At 44.0% G+C, this 18,479-nt stretch overlaps 1 protein-coding gene across 7 annotated transcripts in view; it reads left to right on the top strand.

The window, feature by feature from the left end:
* The window catches only part of rftn2 (raftlin family member 2), a 452,549-nt gene extending 448,859 nt beyond the window's left edge, over positions 1-3,690 (top strand). For 5 of the 7 annotated variants that reach the window (XM_070875925.1, XM_070875924.1, XM_070875930.1 and 2 more), the window contains 2 exons: positions 1,216-1,467; positions 3,304-3,690. In XM_070875925.1, the coding sequence (XP_070732026.1) occupies positions 1,216-1,467; positions 3,304-3,345 (294 nt within the window). In that variant the 3' untranslated portion in view covers positions 3,346-3,690. Of the gene's footprint in view, positions 1-1,215 lie in introns of all 7 variants that reach the window. The other 2 variants (XM_070875926.1, XM_070875927.1) reach the window with 2 other exon arrangements.
* Positions 3,691-18,479: the final 14,789 nt, after the last annotated feature.

Below are 18,479 nucleotides of genomic sequence, written 5' to 3'. Positions count from 1 at the left end.
ATCGAATATACAGCACAGAAACAGGCCATTCGGCCCAACTAGTCTCTGATGTTTATGCTCCACATGAGTCTCCTCCCATTCCATCTACCTCATCTCTGCCTTTCAGCATATCTTTCTATTCCGTTTTCTCTCATGTATGCTTCTAATTTCCTTTTGAAAGCATCTAAGCTATTTGTCTTAATCACTTCCTGTGGTCACGAGTTCCACATTCTAACCACTCTGAGTAAACATTATTGGCCCGAAATTGATGAAAGCGAAGTTCCATCCGTTTTTCAGCAGTACCCGGGCAGTGCTTGCTTTTTTACCGCCCGGTACTGCTGGGGCCGAGTGGGCGGGATATTCATCCCGCTTTTCTTTGGGGGAGCAGGAGCGGAGTGTAATGGACGGTGGCAAGCGGAGGAGGCCTTCCGACTCGGGAATCATCGGCTTCCGAGTTATGCACGCGCGGCTGTCAAGCTCCGCCCCCCCCCCCCCCCCCCCCCCGAGAAGCACCGATTGGAGGTCAGGGACTGCCGACCTGAAATCGCTGTGTGGGGGGGGAGAGAAGCAAATACATTTTTTATTATAGTTCATTAATAAAGGAGTAAAACGGCTTTATTAGACCATTTATAAAATAAGATCACTCTAGTCAACACACACACAATTTCCAGATTTAGTGGTTATATTTAAATATATATCAAACTGTGGAGAACAATAAAGATCTGTATAATATCAAACATGCCACACTTCTGTGAAACAATTATACCTGTCAGCTTTGAGTCCATACCACCCACTTAAGATCCAGTAAGACCTGCTTTTTCAAGACGGTATGGTGCGGTGGTAAACTGATCTTAATGATGAAACTTCCATTTTATGCGGTATTTGGACGGTAACATATGGGCGGACAGTATCTAATACCGCCCGGCGGTAATGAATGATGACTTTACTGCCGGGCAGTATCTGGGTGTTAAATATGTGTGTTTTTTTCCAAAACTTGTATTTCTGGGCAGTAGTGGGAGTTAGTGTGCGGTAAGTTGTTCAATTTTGGGCCCTAACAGTGCTCAAGAAGAGAAACTGCTTCAAGTGTTTAGGTTGAAAATTTACCTTTAAAGGTCAGTTCTGTGATTTCCCCAAAGATTGTATAAGAATTCAGTCTCCTTTGGATTAAATGTTGACAAAATATTTTTCAGTATTCTTTCCATTTGTACAAGCCACTTTATTGAGATTACCTTACAGAAAAAATCTACTCGGCAAGCAAAAACTAATGAAAAAAGCAGAAATTGGAACAGACATGTGGGTGTGAACACAGGTAAAAATAAGCCTTCAGAAGTAGAGTCTGCTGCGGATTCTTGTACTACTTCAGAGGGAAACTCCTGGATCAAAGAGCCAACCCATCAATATGGGGGCTTTTCAGGGATGCTTAGCACTGATGGTGTTCTCAGAGACTTGGATGATGGGCAGCTGGATCAAGAGGAAGAAGCACCTCAGGTGACCTGCATATGACACTGCACAATTCTATTATTACATACAAAAGATAACCGTATAAAGAGACAATCAGACTTTCTAGAGTGTACTTTGATAATTGCTAATAGCTTTGTGGGATGTGTGAAAAAAATTGTTTTCAAACAGAAAATGTGCCTTTTTACTTTTCAATCATTTTACAGCAGACACATTAACAAATATTTCAGGCTGTCGGGAACTATGCACACAGATCCAGGCCTCTTTAACAAATCATAACTGTCTATTACAATTTGCTCTTTCAAAGAACTCACCTGATTTAAAATCACTCAACTTATTTAGTAAAACTATTCAAGAAGGGGAATGTGTAGATATCTAAAAATATTTATATTTTACTTTACGATTCTCAATTGAGACTTTTGCTACTTTTTCTATTTGTATTAAGTGTGCGCTAATTTTTTTAATATGTTACCTCTTTTCGTGTCATTTGTTATTATAATTCTGGGATTGTTTTTTATATTCATATAGTTTAAGAATATGTTCACACAAAACAGTGCTATCTCTGCAATCTCTAAAGGAATCTAAAGCACTGTTCTGTTAAAGTAATGGTAGTTACCCTGCTAAATAATGTATAAATGGTAATGAAGTGTGGAAAAATAACCTTCAGATCTGTTTCTTTGGCATCAGCTAAACATACTGATTGGATTTTTAACTTATAATGCACTGAGAGCTATTTAATAAGAATCAGTCTGGCACTGGTGTCGATGCAAAATTCTCTCAATTAATTTATTCATTTTCTCAGCTCATCAGGAGAATAAATGAAACTCATGGTTGATATGTATAAAGAAACATTGCATCAACTTGTGAACTGAGTACACTTTCAGTTGAGGTACTCAGCTGAATCATGTACTCACTTTGGATCACAATGGAATCTCTCATTCATGGTTCTGCACAATGGCCAATCATCATACTATAACATTGAAGAACACGCGTACAAGAAATAGTGATCCATTGTATCAGCCAGGATAATAATTCCAATGTCACTTCTGGTTCAACCACATGGTTTCATACCACATCTAATCTAATTACATGATACAGAAGTGGGAACCGTCCATATGTTGTATGCCCACAAGTAAATTAACTTTCTGTAATTAACTAAAGAGAAATTGGTTGAAGAATCTCTTAGATAGTTAGGAAGAAAAATTAGGGATATAGTCACATCTGGGAACCCCCGGCACCTCCTGCTGCCTGGCTACAGGATGTAGTAGCTGTGTGGCAACTTTCTGTCAGGCCAGGCAAATGAAGGAAAATATACAAAAATTGAGACATTTACCAAAATGCTCCGACATAAATAATTTTTAAAAAACCTTTGTAATGTTTGAAGTACGCCACAGTCATTATTAAAAAATCATTTTAGTGCGATTAAGTATATACTTATATATGTAAGCGTAAACATTTTAATTAGCACTGCTGAATTCTTAAGTTTTTAAACTGTTTGTATGTTACTCTTTAAAGACGAGGTTAAATGGGTTTTATGAATATTGGTGTTTTATCACTTTGTTCGTATGAAAGACTGTAATGGAAGAGAACAGGTTAAGCTGAAACTTCTTTGATGATGTATTTGTTTGGTGTTACGGAACGAAACAATGTACTAATGTCAAGTCATACAATATAAATTACGGGTATTTAGGAGTGAGTGATAAAGCTGGAGTTTAGTCTTGGAGTTCAGCTGATATGATCAAAGCCTTACAATGAAATCACAGCCTGTCATTATTTTTAATATGTGTACTGTGGTTTTAATGGAATTAAAATAATACACCACAGTACATAGAAGACTCAGAAGTGATTCTGGTATCATCACTGCAGAATGACAACCGCAAGCAATTGATTGACAGAAGCGTTCAATAGAAGATTCACTTTGCAGTTGGGAACCAAAATTATAATGCTGTTGTGACCGTAGTTATTAAGACTATTATAAGCGTTATCATAAATTTTTTTAAATTATATGCTGTAGCTCCACAGTGTTGTTGTTAAGGACATATTAGTTGCCCTACTAAGGTGTTTCTTAATATAGCTCATTGTTTTTCTATGTTATGTCATTTTTACACTTTTATTTCCATGTTATGTCATTTTTACAGTATTATATCCATGTTATGTTATTTTTACAGTTATTTCCATGTTGTCATTTTTACAGTATTATTTCCATGTTATGTCATTTTTACACATTTCCATGTTATGTCATTTTTACAGTTATTTCCATGTTATGTCATTTTTACAGTATTTCCATGTTATGTCATTTTTACAGTGTTCTATTTACAAAGCTGCAAATAACTTGTATGCAGAGTCTAAATAAATATTCTGACATTTTTAAATCGAAGCATTTACTTATTATTTAAGTAGAAATTATAAAGTAAAAAAATTAAAACTCGAGAGTTATGCAAAACATTACAATGACTAGGTACTATTCAATATACATTTTACAATTTGTACATGTAAATCAGAAAATAGAAAACCATAAAATAATACTGAATATGCAATTGTCTACTTTGTTGAATAATTTTAAAATATATAATTTGTATTCCCATTTACACTGCCAACATCATTATATGGTACAAAAAGCAAAATACTCCAGATGCTAGAAATCTGAAATAAAAACAGAAAATGCTGGAAATACTCAGCAGGTCAGGCAGCATCTGTGGAGGGAGAAACAATTAACGTTTCAGGTCGATGACCTTTCATCAGAACTGGTAAATGTTTGAGATGTAATAGATTTTAAGCAAGTACAGAGGCAGGGAAAGAGGGGAGGAAAGAACAAAGAGAAGATCTGTGATAAGTTGGAAGGCAGGAGAGATTAAGAGACAAAAGGGATGATGGTACAAGGCAAAGGGGGATGGTAATGGGACAAGTAGAGAAACAAAAGATGGGTTTAGATGAGCTGTAAATAGGAATAGCAGAATCATTACCAACAGCTACCATCTGAAAAAATGGGGACAGTGGTTATGTTCTAAAATTATTGAACTCGATGTTAAGTTTGGAAGGCTGTAAAGTGTCTAGTAAGCTTCATTAGAACATTGTCATCATCATCATCATAGGCAGTCCCTCGGAATCGAGGAAGACTTGCTTCCACTCCTGAAGTGAGTTCTTTGGTGGCTGAACAGTCCAATACAAGAGCCACAGACTCTCTCACAGGTGGGACAGATAGTCGTTGAGGGAAGCGGTGGGTGGGACTGGTTTGCCGCACGCTCTTTCCGCTGTCTGCGCTTGATTTCTGCATGCTCTCGGTGTTGAGTGTAGGAGGCCGAGGACAGAAGGGTCAGAGTGGGAGTGGGGTAGAGAATTCAAATGACAGGTGACCGGAAGTTCGGGGTCATGCTTACAGCTTGAATGGACGTGTTCCGCAAAGCGGTCATCCAATCTCCGTTTGGTTTCCCACATATAGAGGAGACGACATCGTGAGCAGCGAATACAGTATACTATATTAAGTACAATTTCACCTGGAAGGTTTGGGGCTCTGGACAATGGGAAGGGAGGAGATAAAAGGCCAGGTGTTGCATTTAATAGTATGGTAGTCGTTGAGTTCTAAAAGTAGCCATTCTAGACATTGGGGGTGATTTAACCCTATTTGCTCAGCAGAAATCTGGCGGGTGAGCTGTTAAAATCGCCCTGGCTCTTACCTGTCCAAAAGCCGCTATAAGCGTAACATCTGCAATTTGAACCTGCTCTCCCGAGCAGGCAGCAAGGACACACACTCGGAGCCAACAGGGTCCTTCTTTACTTACATATGCATGTTGTGGCCCGATATCGTCATTGAGACCCGACTATAATTTTAGCTTGGGCCCGAGTGGGAAATCCAATTTGAGTTAAAATCAGGGCCATTTGTGAAAATAAAGTAATTCAGTTTAACGTCATTTATAATTGTTGGTTTATCCATTACAACTAATAGAATATTTTTACAGGGTTATTCTATCGCTGAACTTATGCAGGCAAATCTCCCAGGACCACACATGAAGTGTGGCCCAGAGTGCAAGTGACCTGCTCCTCAACTCCACTATGCTTAAGTGGGCCACTGGAAGGTGCAAGGGAGTGGCCTGTTGATTAATTATGCCCTGATTTTCCTTCTGCCACCCCCACTGTTATATACACACACACACACACAGGGAGGTGTCTGGCTTCTCCAGAGCAGTGCAGCTGCGATTAGCAAGTTAACAGTGCCAAACACTGGCACAAACCTTCATCTCACCACTCTAAGGTGTCGTACATTGAAGTTCCAATAAATCTACACTGCCCATCCAATGTAATTCTTAACAGAATGCATATAAAACTTAAATATGCCCTTTGCCTTAGCCTAAAAAGCCAACAGAAGTAAATTGTCACATCCTATTCCAAGACTATCAACAAAATACATTTTTAAACACTAGTGTTCTGTTTCCAAAAGCACCATGCAGTCATCAATGGACTCCCGTTGTATCTGTGCACTACTATAAAACAAGATGCTTTTTCGAGAAAAGTTCTATTTCTACTCTCTCTGGTGGATCAGACCCTGACTGATGTACAACCTTTCTGCAGTGGCTAATTTCCAATATTTCAACACCAGAAAACATGCCCTGTTTTTATGTTATTTTTCGTCAGAATTTATTTTCCCCATTTCACATTCCCTATGGAAAGCTGCCCAAAGGTCTCTGTCAAATATCAATCTATAACTAGCTGTGAAAAAGTGCTCAATAACAGCCTGGACTAACTGACACTTCATTTCTCTCCTTCGATCACAGTGCTTTCCCATGATGGCGCAGCTGAGTTCAGGGACTCACCATTTTGGGAATCAAAGGCCATATATTCATACCAATCAGTCCCTGTATATTCTCCCACCTTATCCCACTGTTATTAAAAAAATATCCAACTGTTAAATATTTTTGAAATACTATTAATACTTGTTTTTATTATTCAATATTAAGTTTGCATGAGTTTTGTATAAAAACCATTCTGTCTTCGAACAGTTGAGTGCCTGAAATACGAATAACTTGAGTTACATTTGCATATGAAGGTGAAAGCAAAAATTTGAGATTATGTATATAACATACACAATTTCAGACAAGAGGCCAGTTTCAGTACATGAATTAACTTGTCTGTATGCGAACAATGAATTCCACATCATGCCACACTCTCTGCTGCTAGTGAATTTTGTAATTATTCTTCCAAAAGGGGTACAATTGGATTATCTTTGGACATCAAATTGTATTTCAATTGTATTGTACTTATAAAATGGTGACACAAAGTTTCATTCTGTAAAAACAAATTAAAACATTCAAAAATATAATGAAAAAATAAATACAAAATAACCAAGAATTTCAGTACAAGTAAATATTTGCCTCATATTCAGCGCATATCTTCCAATGATGAAAGTACATGTTGAAAATATTCTGTAGCTCCTTTGCCAAACTGATCCTAATTTAGCTACAGAAGACTAATGTTAGCCCTAGGTAGAAAACTATGGGCTCAATTTTCCCCGGTCATTTGCGTCATTTCTTTTTTGGAGTATTTATTTTTTTCCAAGTTTCCCCCTACGATCTGCGCCGGCGTAACTGACTTAGTTACGATTTTTCTATGCCAGTTTTTTTTACATCACGTCTGCGCCAGTTTTTATAATTTTTCGCAGTTTGGCCAACATTTCTTCCTCCTAGGTCGGTGTATCTGGCCACTCCCGAAAAACCTTCCGGGCATTTAAGAAAACCAGCGCACATTTATAAATCGGCGCTGAAAGACGTCATTGTTTTTAAATCGAAGATTTTGGAACGAGTCTAGAACACTAAAAAATCAATAATAAAGTTCAACTTTTTTTATCTGTCAACGTAGTAAATGTAAATTTGTTGGATTTCAGAAGTTCTCTTATTTTTTTACTCATTCACATGCCACCACCGAACGTCTTGAAGCAGGACTGGAGGGTTGTAGCTTTGGCCGGCAGAATCGACTCCGCGCCCGGACACGGGCTTGGGGCTCGGCTAGAAAACACGCCATTGGTGGGGGGAGGGGGAAGAGGAGATAGAGAGAGCGAGCCCAGGGAGCGAGGTGCCAATCGGAAGTCTTCTGCACTGAGGCCAGGGAGCGAGGTGCCAATCGGAAGTCTTCTGCACTGAGGCCAGGGAGCGAGGTGCCAATCGGAAGACTTCTGCACTGAGGCCAGGGAGCGAGGTGCCAATCGGAAGACTTCTGCACTGAGGCCAGGGAGCAAGGTGCCAATCGGAAGACTTCGGAAGACTGCAATGAATGGTGGGGGGAGGGGGAGAGAGAGAACGGGAGAAGTCACAAGATTGCAATTAGTTAAGGGGGTGGGGGGAGAAAAGTCACAAGATCTTGGATGTAGTCCATCCATACAGATCTTGGGAAAGAGAGAGAACTGCAAACCTGTCCTGCCTGCTTTCTTGCCGTTTTGAGCTTTCAAAGGTTAAATTTAAGTATGGGGCAATACTGACAATGCCATACTTTGTGCGAGCCTCCAGCATCATGGTGCTACATAGGAGACAATTAATTCAACGTCATCGTATCGGGAACATCAGAGCCTATAGGGTGCTGGGCAGGAGGCCTTCCCCATCTCGGGTATATCGAGACAGTTTGTACCTCCACCTGAGTGAAGCAGACTGTGTCAGAAGTCTGTGTTTCTGCAAAGAAGTTGTAACAGATCTGTGAATTGGCCAAAGCAGACCTGCAACCTGGAAGCATCAGGAAGACTGCTTTGTCAGTTGAAATTGTTGTGGAGTATTTCAAATAAACATTCAACACTAGGTCTGGGTTCAAAGATTCAAGTAGTCTTTATCTTGCACCGGTGGGGAGCTTGCCTGCTGGTTGTCTGTAGCCAGGCCTCTCCACTGATACAAAGTTCCAAGCAACCTTTTATACACTTAATGATGCATGTCAGCCTTGTGCATGCTCTTCACCCCCCTCCCCCATGCCGTTTAATTGGCCCAAAGTCCGCGTGCACAATTGTTGATTAAATAATTTCCTTTCGTGTCATACAATCATTTGCCTAAGTCTCATACCAAATAGTTTTTCCAACGTGTCACTTTTGACCCCTTGCCCTGTTTAACTGCCCCTCTGGGCCTCCAGTGGTTCAACAGTTTCACTATTTGTAATTGTCCTCAGGTTACTCAGCTTGTAACAATCATTCCGACATGTTATTTACCTTTAAACACCTTTAGAAAGTTGACCACTACAAAAGCCAATTTCAGCTCGTTTTATAGTTTTGAGATCCATTCTTTAACCCTTTAATTATAACAGAGCTCGGAAGCCCCACTTCAGTCCCCTCTTTTGGTACTTGGCTACCCAACCCTCAAATCTATCACCAAGCTCATGGTCTACAGGGCTGTAGTAATACCCGTCCTTCTGTATGGCTCAGAGTCATAGATGATGTACAGAAGACACCTTAAGTCGCTGGAGATATATCACCAACGATGTCTCCGTAAGATCCTACAAATCCCCTGGGAGGACAGATGCACCAACATCAGTGTCCTCGTCCAGGCTAACATCCCCAGCATTGAAGAACTGACCACACTCGATCAGCTTCGCTGGGCAGGCCACATATTTCGCATGCCAGACACGAGACTCCCAAAGCAAATGCTCTATGCGGAGCTCCTTCACGGAAAACGAGCCAAAGGTGGGCAGCGGAAACATTACAAGGACACCCTCAAAGCCTCCCTGATAAAGTGCCACATCCCCACTGACACCTGGGAGTCCCTGGCCAAAGACCGCCCTAAGTGGAGAAAGTGCATCCGGGAGGGTGTTGAGCACTTTGAGTCTCAACGCCGAGAGCATGCAGAAATCAAGCGCAGGCAGCGGAAAGAGCATGCGGCAAATCTGTCCCACCCACCCCTTCCCTCAATGACCATCTGTCCCACCTGTGACAGAGTCTGTGGCTCTCGTATTGGACTGTTCAGCCACCAAAGAACTCACTTCAGGAGTGGAAGCAAGTCTTCCTCGATTCCGAGGGATTGCCGATGATAATGGTGATGACCCAATCCAAGATTACCAATCTAATTCTACTTCATCCTGTGTTCCCTGTTCCATTCTGTGGTGATCAGCCACGCAGTTTGGGGGAATTGGGACGTGACCTACGTCTCAGATTATTTCAAGGTACTCGGCTAACAACTTTCGCTGTTCCATAATTAAACCTTTTGCTTTCCTTCTCCGTTGCCTCTTTCTGCATGCCATGCATAACCCAATTCCCCATCCAACAGCTAGCCCTAACTATCACCACCAAGACGTGAGAGGCTATATGAATCTACGAATGGATATTCACAATCATTCCCCAATTCCATATATGTTCCCACCCTTGTGTGTCCTTCAGAGTTTCTTCAGTGTCCTTTGAATGCTGTATGGAATCTTCCAAAATTTCATAATAATGACGTGTGCTTTTCTCAGTGTCCTTTTTCAATTGCGTCAAATGTTCTTTGAGATGGGGAATGTCTTGCCAACTTGGTATGTGATATTGTTCCACTTCAGCATCCCATTTCAGGTTGTTTAAAGTGATGTTCTCGATGTGTTGCTCTCTTCGTGGGAATAGGTATCGATAGCCTAGTTTCACTACAGCTTTAGGCATAAAACAGAAGTTAGGTTGTGGGATCGCACATATGACATTGCCATGCTTGTACTAATTTTCCTTCGTAGATATGCAATATGTCCCATCATCCCGGCTGCCACCTCAGTCTCTCCCTGATTAAGGGGGCTGATTTCCAATGTGCAATTAACCGTCTGAATGAACCCGCACGCTATACGTTATCCTCCTATGGGATGTGCGCACACAATCACATCAAATATTGCGTGCAGCCGTCGATGTGCACCCCTTGGAATGGGCCACTTACTTTGGGCCACTTAGTTTCACCGCATAGGGGGGCATACGTGGAATAAAACCCGGATTGACCTTGTATCGCGCCTATATTCCGAACTGCCCAGAGGTTCGGCCTCCGCGCCCTCTATCTGTAGGATAGCTAGGACCAGAGCGATCAATTTCACTTCTCTGGTAACACAGTTACTTGGGGACAAGAACATATGTTATCTTGTGAACATCGCAGAGGGTAGTACTGCCATTAGTTCTCTTGGACAACTGCTCATTACTTATCCAATCAGGTATTTTTCCCTGTTTCATCTGGTTTACATTGTATTGGATATTCCCCAGTAACCACGTGCCATACATTGCACTTACTAGTTCTTTATGCGTTTCTTGGGCTAAAGTATGTAGTCGCGCACTAATCTTATTGATAGTCTGGGTATGGGGCTCTAGGATCTCCTCGACTTGCAGCATTTGTCTGGCGACCTCGTCCCCTATTTCTGACAATTGAGAAGTCAGACCAGTTCCCCTTAGAGGGTTCTTAGGCGTTGGGCTAAGTCTTGGACCGCTTGGTCTATACTGGCTATGTCAAAAGTGTTGATGGTTGCCACCCCTGCCGAATACCCGCTCCTGCCATCTCGAGTACTCTTCTCTTTCTAACCGGTCCTGCTGGGATCGATCAGTGATCCAGCAGACCCATATCCTGTTGTCAGCCATGACTGCATCTGCCAGTGCTCCGCAGGTACCTCTGAAACAAAATGGTTAAGACATCTATTAGTCATCTACCTGCGGTTTGATTTAACTTCAACTGTCTCCTCGTCCTCATACCTTTTTAATTGGGTCCAGTGTTTCCATCTATCCTTCCCTTTCATGTCCACACAGGCACATGTATCACTGGTCAGGATTACATCTGGAGGCGAACCCCACTCGCCCAGGCCCTACCTGAACGAACACTCATTCGCCCACCCCCGGTACAGATCCTACTAGTCCCTTACTCTGAGCTTCCTGGTCCTTAATAGTCTGCTGGTCCTTCACCTCCTGTCGTAAGTCTCGTAACAGCTTGTCTATGAGTCGCAAATAGCTTCGAATGCGATCTCTTATTGGACCTAAGTCCTCACTACCGGTCGATACTCCTTTTGGTAGGCGCATGGCCCGTCCAGTCATAAGTTCGTACGGGGTCAGGGCAGTTGTCCGATTTGGTGTTGCCCGAAGGCGCATTAGTATACATGGAAGGACGTCTACCCATCCCTGTCCTGTTTCTGTAATGGCCTTATCTATGGCTGTTTTTAACATACCATTCATTCGTTCTACCATTCCCGAGCTCTGAGGGTGGTATGGAATGTGGAATCACTGCTGAGCCCCTAACAATTGCCAGGTTTCCTTCATGACCTCTCCCGTGAAATGTGTACTCTGATCAGAATCTATCTGAAAGGGAACTCCCCACCAGGAACTTATGTCTTACGCGAAGATCTGGGCCACGGTTCTAGCACTACAATCTCGGGTGGGGAATGTCTCCACCCATCATGTGAATTGATCTGTCACCACCAGACAATATATCTTTCCTCGGCTTTGGGGTAATGGTCCCGTAAAGTCGATCTGTAAATTCTCCCATTGGCCTTTGGGTCGTGGCTGATGTGCCATCTTGACCCTTGTTGGTCTTCCCGGATTATATTGACTATAGACTATGCAAAGTTGGCAATCCTTGGCTACATCTCTTCCTAACCCGTTCCACCACCAGTCCCTACTCAGCCTGTCAATCATGCTATTGCACTCTCCATGGTCGGGTCCATGGTATATATTCAGCAGTTCCAAATGAATACAATCAGGCGCTACTACCCATAGATCTTTCCTCCATATTTCATCCCCTCCTTTTACAGCTTCTTTCCTAGTCCATAATTCTTGTTCTTCTATGCTCGTGTCCTCCTGCAGCTTGTGTATATTCATTTCCCCAGGTCCAATGGCTGCTGCTGCGATCACAGTAACTGGCTCCGTGCCTGCAGCTTCTTTGGCAGCCTCATCTGCTGACTTTTGCTGGACATATTCTACCTTCCTGTGGGCTTTTATCTTTATCACTGCTGCTTCCATGGGTTCCTGGGCAGCTTCTACTAATTGTCTAACAATATTCTTGTGTTTTATGTGTCTTCCTCCCGAGGTTACGTACCCTCTCCTACTCCATGCTGTCATATAGTCATGGACTACAAAAGCGTACTGGCTATCGGTATAAATATTAACCCTTTTTCCCTTAGCTAATTGTAATGCCTCGGTGAGGGCCACCAATTGTGCTGATAAGGTTCCTTCCAATCCTCCTTTTGCTACAATTTTTCTGTCTTGGTTAACTACAGCCCAACCTGTATGGGGTTCTTTATTTATATACCTGTGTGATCCATCTACATATAAGGTTTGGTCCAGGTTCTCCATGAGTTCATCTAACATGTTTCCCTGTATGTCATCATCTATTGTCATTTAACATTCATATGCCTCTCCCTCGGATAGTATACCGTCTGCCGGATTCACTCGGCCATCCCTCACTATCTGTACTGACCAGTCCTTAGGTATGAGGACCACTTCCCACGCAGCTCTTCAGCTATCTGAAAAGGACCGTAGTTTACCGGTATTCAATAACTCTACTAAGGTATGTTGTGTGCGTAGCACTATCTGTCCAGACATTACCACTGATTCGCAGACCCTGACTGCCCAAGCAGCACAGTCTAATGTAGCCACACACCGAGCCATTCCACTGACCACTGGTGTTTGTTGCGTGGAGTAAAACGCTATTGGTCGCATATTTCCCCCATGCTCTTGTGCCACTACAGCATTATAGAAGTTGTCTTCTATGCGGCAATGTGCGTAGAAAGGTTGGGTTATATTTGGGAGTCTCAGGGCTGGTGCTGATACTAAAGCAGTTTTTAGTTCGGTTATATGCTACATCTTGCTCCGGTCCCCATTCTATTTTATCTGTGGAGGCCTTCCCTCCCTTCACCAGCTTCTGGATGGGTTCTGCAATAGCCGTGAAATGGGGTATAAAGTTCCGGCTGTTGTGTATGTAAGCTTGTATATACCTTGTACAGCCACCAGAGGGCTCATCCCCATGAGTCCCAAGGGATTCCACAATCCCTTAGTGGCATAGGTACTTAAGGAGGCCTCACAGCTGGAGAGGCACTCTGGAGACCTGCAATAAAAGACTAAGATCACACTTTACTTTGAGCTCACAGTATCCAGTCAGACTCTTCATTCATACATAACAACTGGCGACAAGGGACAGATGACGAATCCAACGATGCAGAGAACAGTGGGCATCCTGGAGAAATTCTCGGAGGGAGATGATTGCGAAACCTTCGTGGAGCGACTCGACCAATACTTTGTGGCCAACGAGCTGGAAGGAGAAGCGAACGCTGCCAAACGAAGGGCGATCCTCCTCACCATCTGCAGGACACCAACGTATGGCCTCATGAAAAATCTGCTTGCTCCAACGAAACCCACAGAGAAATCGTACGATGATTTGTGCACACTGGTCCGGGAGCATCAGAACCCGAAGGAAAGCATTCTGATGGCGAGGTACCGGTTCTACACCTACAAAAGGTCTGAAGGCCAGGAAGTGGCGAGTTATGTCGCCGAGCTAAGACGCCTTGAAGGACATTGCGAATTGGAAAGATATTTGGAGCACATGCTCAGAGACTTTTTCGTGCTTGGCATTGGCTATGAAACCATACTTCGCAAACTTTTGACTGTAGAGACCCCAACCTTGAGTAAGGCCATAGCGATAGCCCAGGCGTTCATTGCTACCAGTGACAAAACTAAGCAAATCTCTTAACACATGAGTGCTGCTACAAGTATTGTGAACAAAGTGATGTTGTTTTCAAATCGCAACATACAGGGCAGACCCCACATGCCTGCAGCTGCACGTCCGCAGATGTTTCAGAGTCCACCATCAAGGGTGATGAATGCAAGGCCATTAACACCTTATTGGCGCTGCGGGGGTGATCATCGTTTCCATTCATGCCGTTTCAAAGGGTACATTTGCAAGGTCTGCGGAACAATGGGACACCTCCAATGTATGTGCAGGTGAGCTGCAAAACCTGTTAATCCTGCAAACCACCATGTTGCAGAGGAGAACAGATCCACGGCAGATCACGACGAACCAGAGCCTCAGACCGAGAAGGCAGAAATATATGGGGTGCACACATTTACCACAAAGTGTCCCCCAATAATGCTGAAGGTTGAATTAAATGGACTCCCGGTGTCAATGGAGCTGGACACTGACGCGAGCCAGTCCATTATGAGCAAAAAGACTTTTGAAAAATTGTGGTGCAGCAAGGACTCAAGGCCAATCCTGACTCCCATTCGCAAGAAATTGAGAACTTACACAAAGGAACTGATTCCTGTAATCGGCAGTGCTACAGTAAAGGTCTCCTACGATGGAGCGGTGCACAAGCTACCACTCTGGGTGGTACCAGGCGATTGTCCCACACTACTCGGCAGGAGCTGGCTGGGAAAGATACGCTGGAACTGGGACGACGTCCGAGCGCTCTCATCCGCTGACGACACTTCGTGTGCACAGGTCTTAAACAAGTTCCCTTCGCTGTTTGAACCAGGCATCGGCAAGTTCCAAGGAGCCAAAGTGCAGATACACCTAATTCCGGGGGCGCGACCCATCCATCACAAGGCGAGAGCAGTACCATACATGATGAGAGAAAGGATAGAGATCGAGCTAGACCGGCTGCAAAGAGAGGGCATCATTTCACCAATCGAATTCAACGAGTGGGCCAGTCCAATTGTTCCAGTCCTCAAGGGAGACGGCACCGTCAGATTACAAAGTAACTATCAATCATTTCTCCCTGCAAGATCAATACCCACTACCAAAGGCTGACGACCGTTTTGCTAGGCTGGCGGGAGGAAAGACGTTCACGAAGCTGGACTTGACCTTGGCCTACATGATGCAGGAGCTGGAGGAATCATCGAAGGGCCTCACCTGCATTAACACACACAAAGATCTCTTCATTTATAACAGATGCCCATTTGGAATTCGATCAGCCGCGGCGATATTCCAGAGAAACATGGAAAGCTTACTGAAGTCGGACCCGCGCACTGTGATCTTCCAGGAAGATATCTTGGTTACAGGCCTGGACACAGTCGAGCATCTGCAGAACCTGGAGGAGGTTCTTAGTCGATTCAACTGCGTGGGGCTCAGGTTAAAATACTCAAAGTGCGTTTTCCTAGCGCCTGAAGTGGAGTTCCTGGGGAGAAGAATCGCGGCAGACGGCATCAGGCCCACCGATTCGAAGACGGAGGCAATCGACAACGCACCGGGGCCACAGAATGTAATGGAGCTGCGGTCGTTTCTAGGACTCCTGAACTACTTTGATAACTTCTTACCGGGTCTCAGCACACTGTTAGAACCACTGCATGTCTTACTGCGTAAAGGGGACGAATGGGTTTGGGGCAAAAGCCAAGAAAATGCCTTTGTAAAAGCTAGAAAATTGTTATGCTCAAACAAATTGCTTGTGTTGTATGATCCATGTAAGCATTTGCTACTAGCATGTGATACGTAGTTGTACGGCATCGAGTGTGTATTGCAACAAGCTAATGATTTTGAGAAATTGCAACCGGTTGCTTATGCATCCAGAAGTCTGTCTAAGGCTGAGAGAGCCTACAGCATGTTTGAGAAAGAAGCGTTAGCATGTGTCCAAGGGGTAAAGAAAATGCATCAATATCTGTTTGAGCTAAAATTTGAATTGGAAACTGACCATAAGCCACTAATATCCCTGTTTTTCGAAAGTATGGGGATAAATATTAATGCATCGGCCCGCATCCAGATATGGGCGCTCACATTGTCCGCATACAACTACACCATCTACCACAGGCCAGGTACAGAAAACTGTGCCAATGCTCTCAGTAGGCTGTCATTGCCCACCACGGGGGTGGAAATGGCGCAGCCCGCAGATTTAGTCATGGGTATGGAAGCATTCGAGAGTGAGCAATCACCCGTCACAGCCCGACAGATTAGAACCTGGACGAGCCAGGACCCCTTACTGTCCCGAGTAAAAAATTGCGTGCTTCACGGGAGCTGGTCCAGTGTCCGAGTGGAAATACAGGAAGAGATAAAGCCGTACCAGCGGCGCAAAGATGAAATGTCTATACAGGCAGACTGCCTTCTGTGGGGAAATCGGGTAGTGGTCTCCAAGAAGGGCAGAGACACTTTTATCAGTGACCTCCACAGTACCTCCCCAGGCATTGTAATAATGAAAGCGATAGCCAGATCCCACATGTGGTGGCCCGGTATCGATGGAGACTTAGAGTCCTGTGTGCACAGATGTAACACATGCTCACAGTTAAGCAATGCACCCAGGGACGCACCGCTAAGTTTATGATCTTGACCCTCCAAACCGTGGTCCATGGTCCATGTCGACTATGCAGGCCCGTTTTTGGGTAAAATGTTCCTTGTGGTTGTAGATGCGTACTCCAAATAGATTGAATGTGAGATAATGTTGGCAAGCACGTCCGCTGCCACCACTGAAAGTCTGCGGGCTATGTTTGCCACGCATGGACTACCTGGTGTCCTTGTGAGCGACAACGGGACATGTTTTGCCAGTGCCGAGTTCAAAAAGTTTATGACCCGTAATGGTTACATCTGCCCTGTTAAAACCAGCATCCAATGGTCAGGCAGAGAGAGCAGTGCAAACTATCAAGCAGGACTTGAAAAGGGTAACAGAAGGCTCACTGCAGACTCGCCTATCCCGAGTCCTGCTTAGCTACCGCACGAGACCCCACTCACTGGGATTCCACCCGCTGAACTGCTCATGAAAAGGGCACTTAAGACAAGGCTCTCGTTAGTTCACCCTGATCTATATGAACAGGTAGAGAGCAGGCGGCTTCAACAAAGTACATATAGCGCAAATGTGTCTCACGAAATTGAAATCAATGATCCTGTATTTGTATTGAATTATGGACAAGGTCCCAAGTGGCTCCCCGACACTATCGTGGCCAAAGAGGGGAGCAGAGTGTTTCGGGTCAAACTCTCAAATGGACTCATTCACTGGAAACACTTGGACCAAATCAAACTCAGATTCATGGATTATCCAGAGCAACCCACATTGTACTCTACCTTCTTTGACCCCCCAACATACACACCAGTGGCAACCGGCACCACGGTTGGCCACGAAGCAGAACCCATCATCCACAGCAGACCAGCAGGACTCACCATACCAGGTAGCCCAGCAAGGCCACCTGCACAGCAGCCCAGCGAGGGCCCAACAAACAATTCACCAAAACCAGCATTTGCACCGAGACGATGAACCATGGAAAGAAAGGCCCCAGATCGACTCACCTTGTAAATAGTTACACTGTTGACTTTGGGCGGGGGGGAGGGGGCGGGAAGTGTTGTTGGATATGTAAGCTTGTATATACCTTGTACAGCCACCAGAGGGCTCGTCCGCTGGAGTTCCAAGGGATCCCACAATCCTGAGGCCTCACAGGCTGGAGAGGCACTGGAGACCTGCAATAAAAGACTACGGTCACACTTTGAGCTCACAGTATCCAGTCAGACTCTTCATTCATACATAACACCAGCAATAATTAAACAGTCCAAATACGTTTCTCACCCGCCTCACCGTAAGTGGTCTTGGCATGCCACTTATGGTGGATAAAGGGTGGATAAAGGGGAACCAGTGGATGTGGTGTATTTGGACTTCCAGAAGGCATTTGACAAGGTGCCACATAAAAGGTTACTGCACAAGATAAAAGTTCACGGGGTTGGAAGTAATATATTAGCATGGAGAGAGGATTGGCTATCTAACAGAGAACAGAAATTCGGGATAAATGGTTCATTGTCTGGTTGGCAACCAGTAACTAGTGGGGTGCCGCAGGGATCAGTGCTTGGACCCCAACCATTTACAATCTATATTAACGACTTGGAAGAAGGGACTGAGTGTAACGTAGCCAAGTTTGCTGATGATACAAAGATGGGAGGAAAAGCAATGTGTGAAGAGGACACAAAAAAATCTGCAAAAGGACATAGACAGGCTAAGTGAGTGGGTAAATATTTGGCAGATGGAGTATAATGTTGGAAAGTATGAGGTCATGCACTTTGGCAGAAAAAAATCAAAGAGCAAGTTATTATTTAAATGGAGAAAGATTGCAAAGTGCCACAGTACAGCGGGACCTGAGGATACTTGTGCATGAAACACAAAAGGATAGCATGCAGGTACAGCAAGTGATCAGGAAGGCCAAT

This window comes from Pristiophorus japonicus, chromosome 3 (genome assembly GCF_044704955.1).
Source record: "Pristiophorus japonicus isolate sPriJap1 chromosome 3, sPriJap1.hap1, whole genome shotgun sequence".
NCBI lineage: Eukaryota > Metazoa > Chordata > Chondrichthyes > Pristiophoridae > Pristiophorus > Pristiophorus japonicus.
Note: the sequence above shows the minus strand (reverse complement) of the source record. Positions and strands in the feature narration are given on the sequence as shown.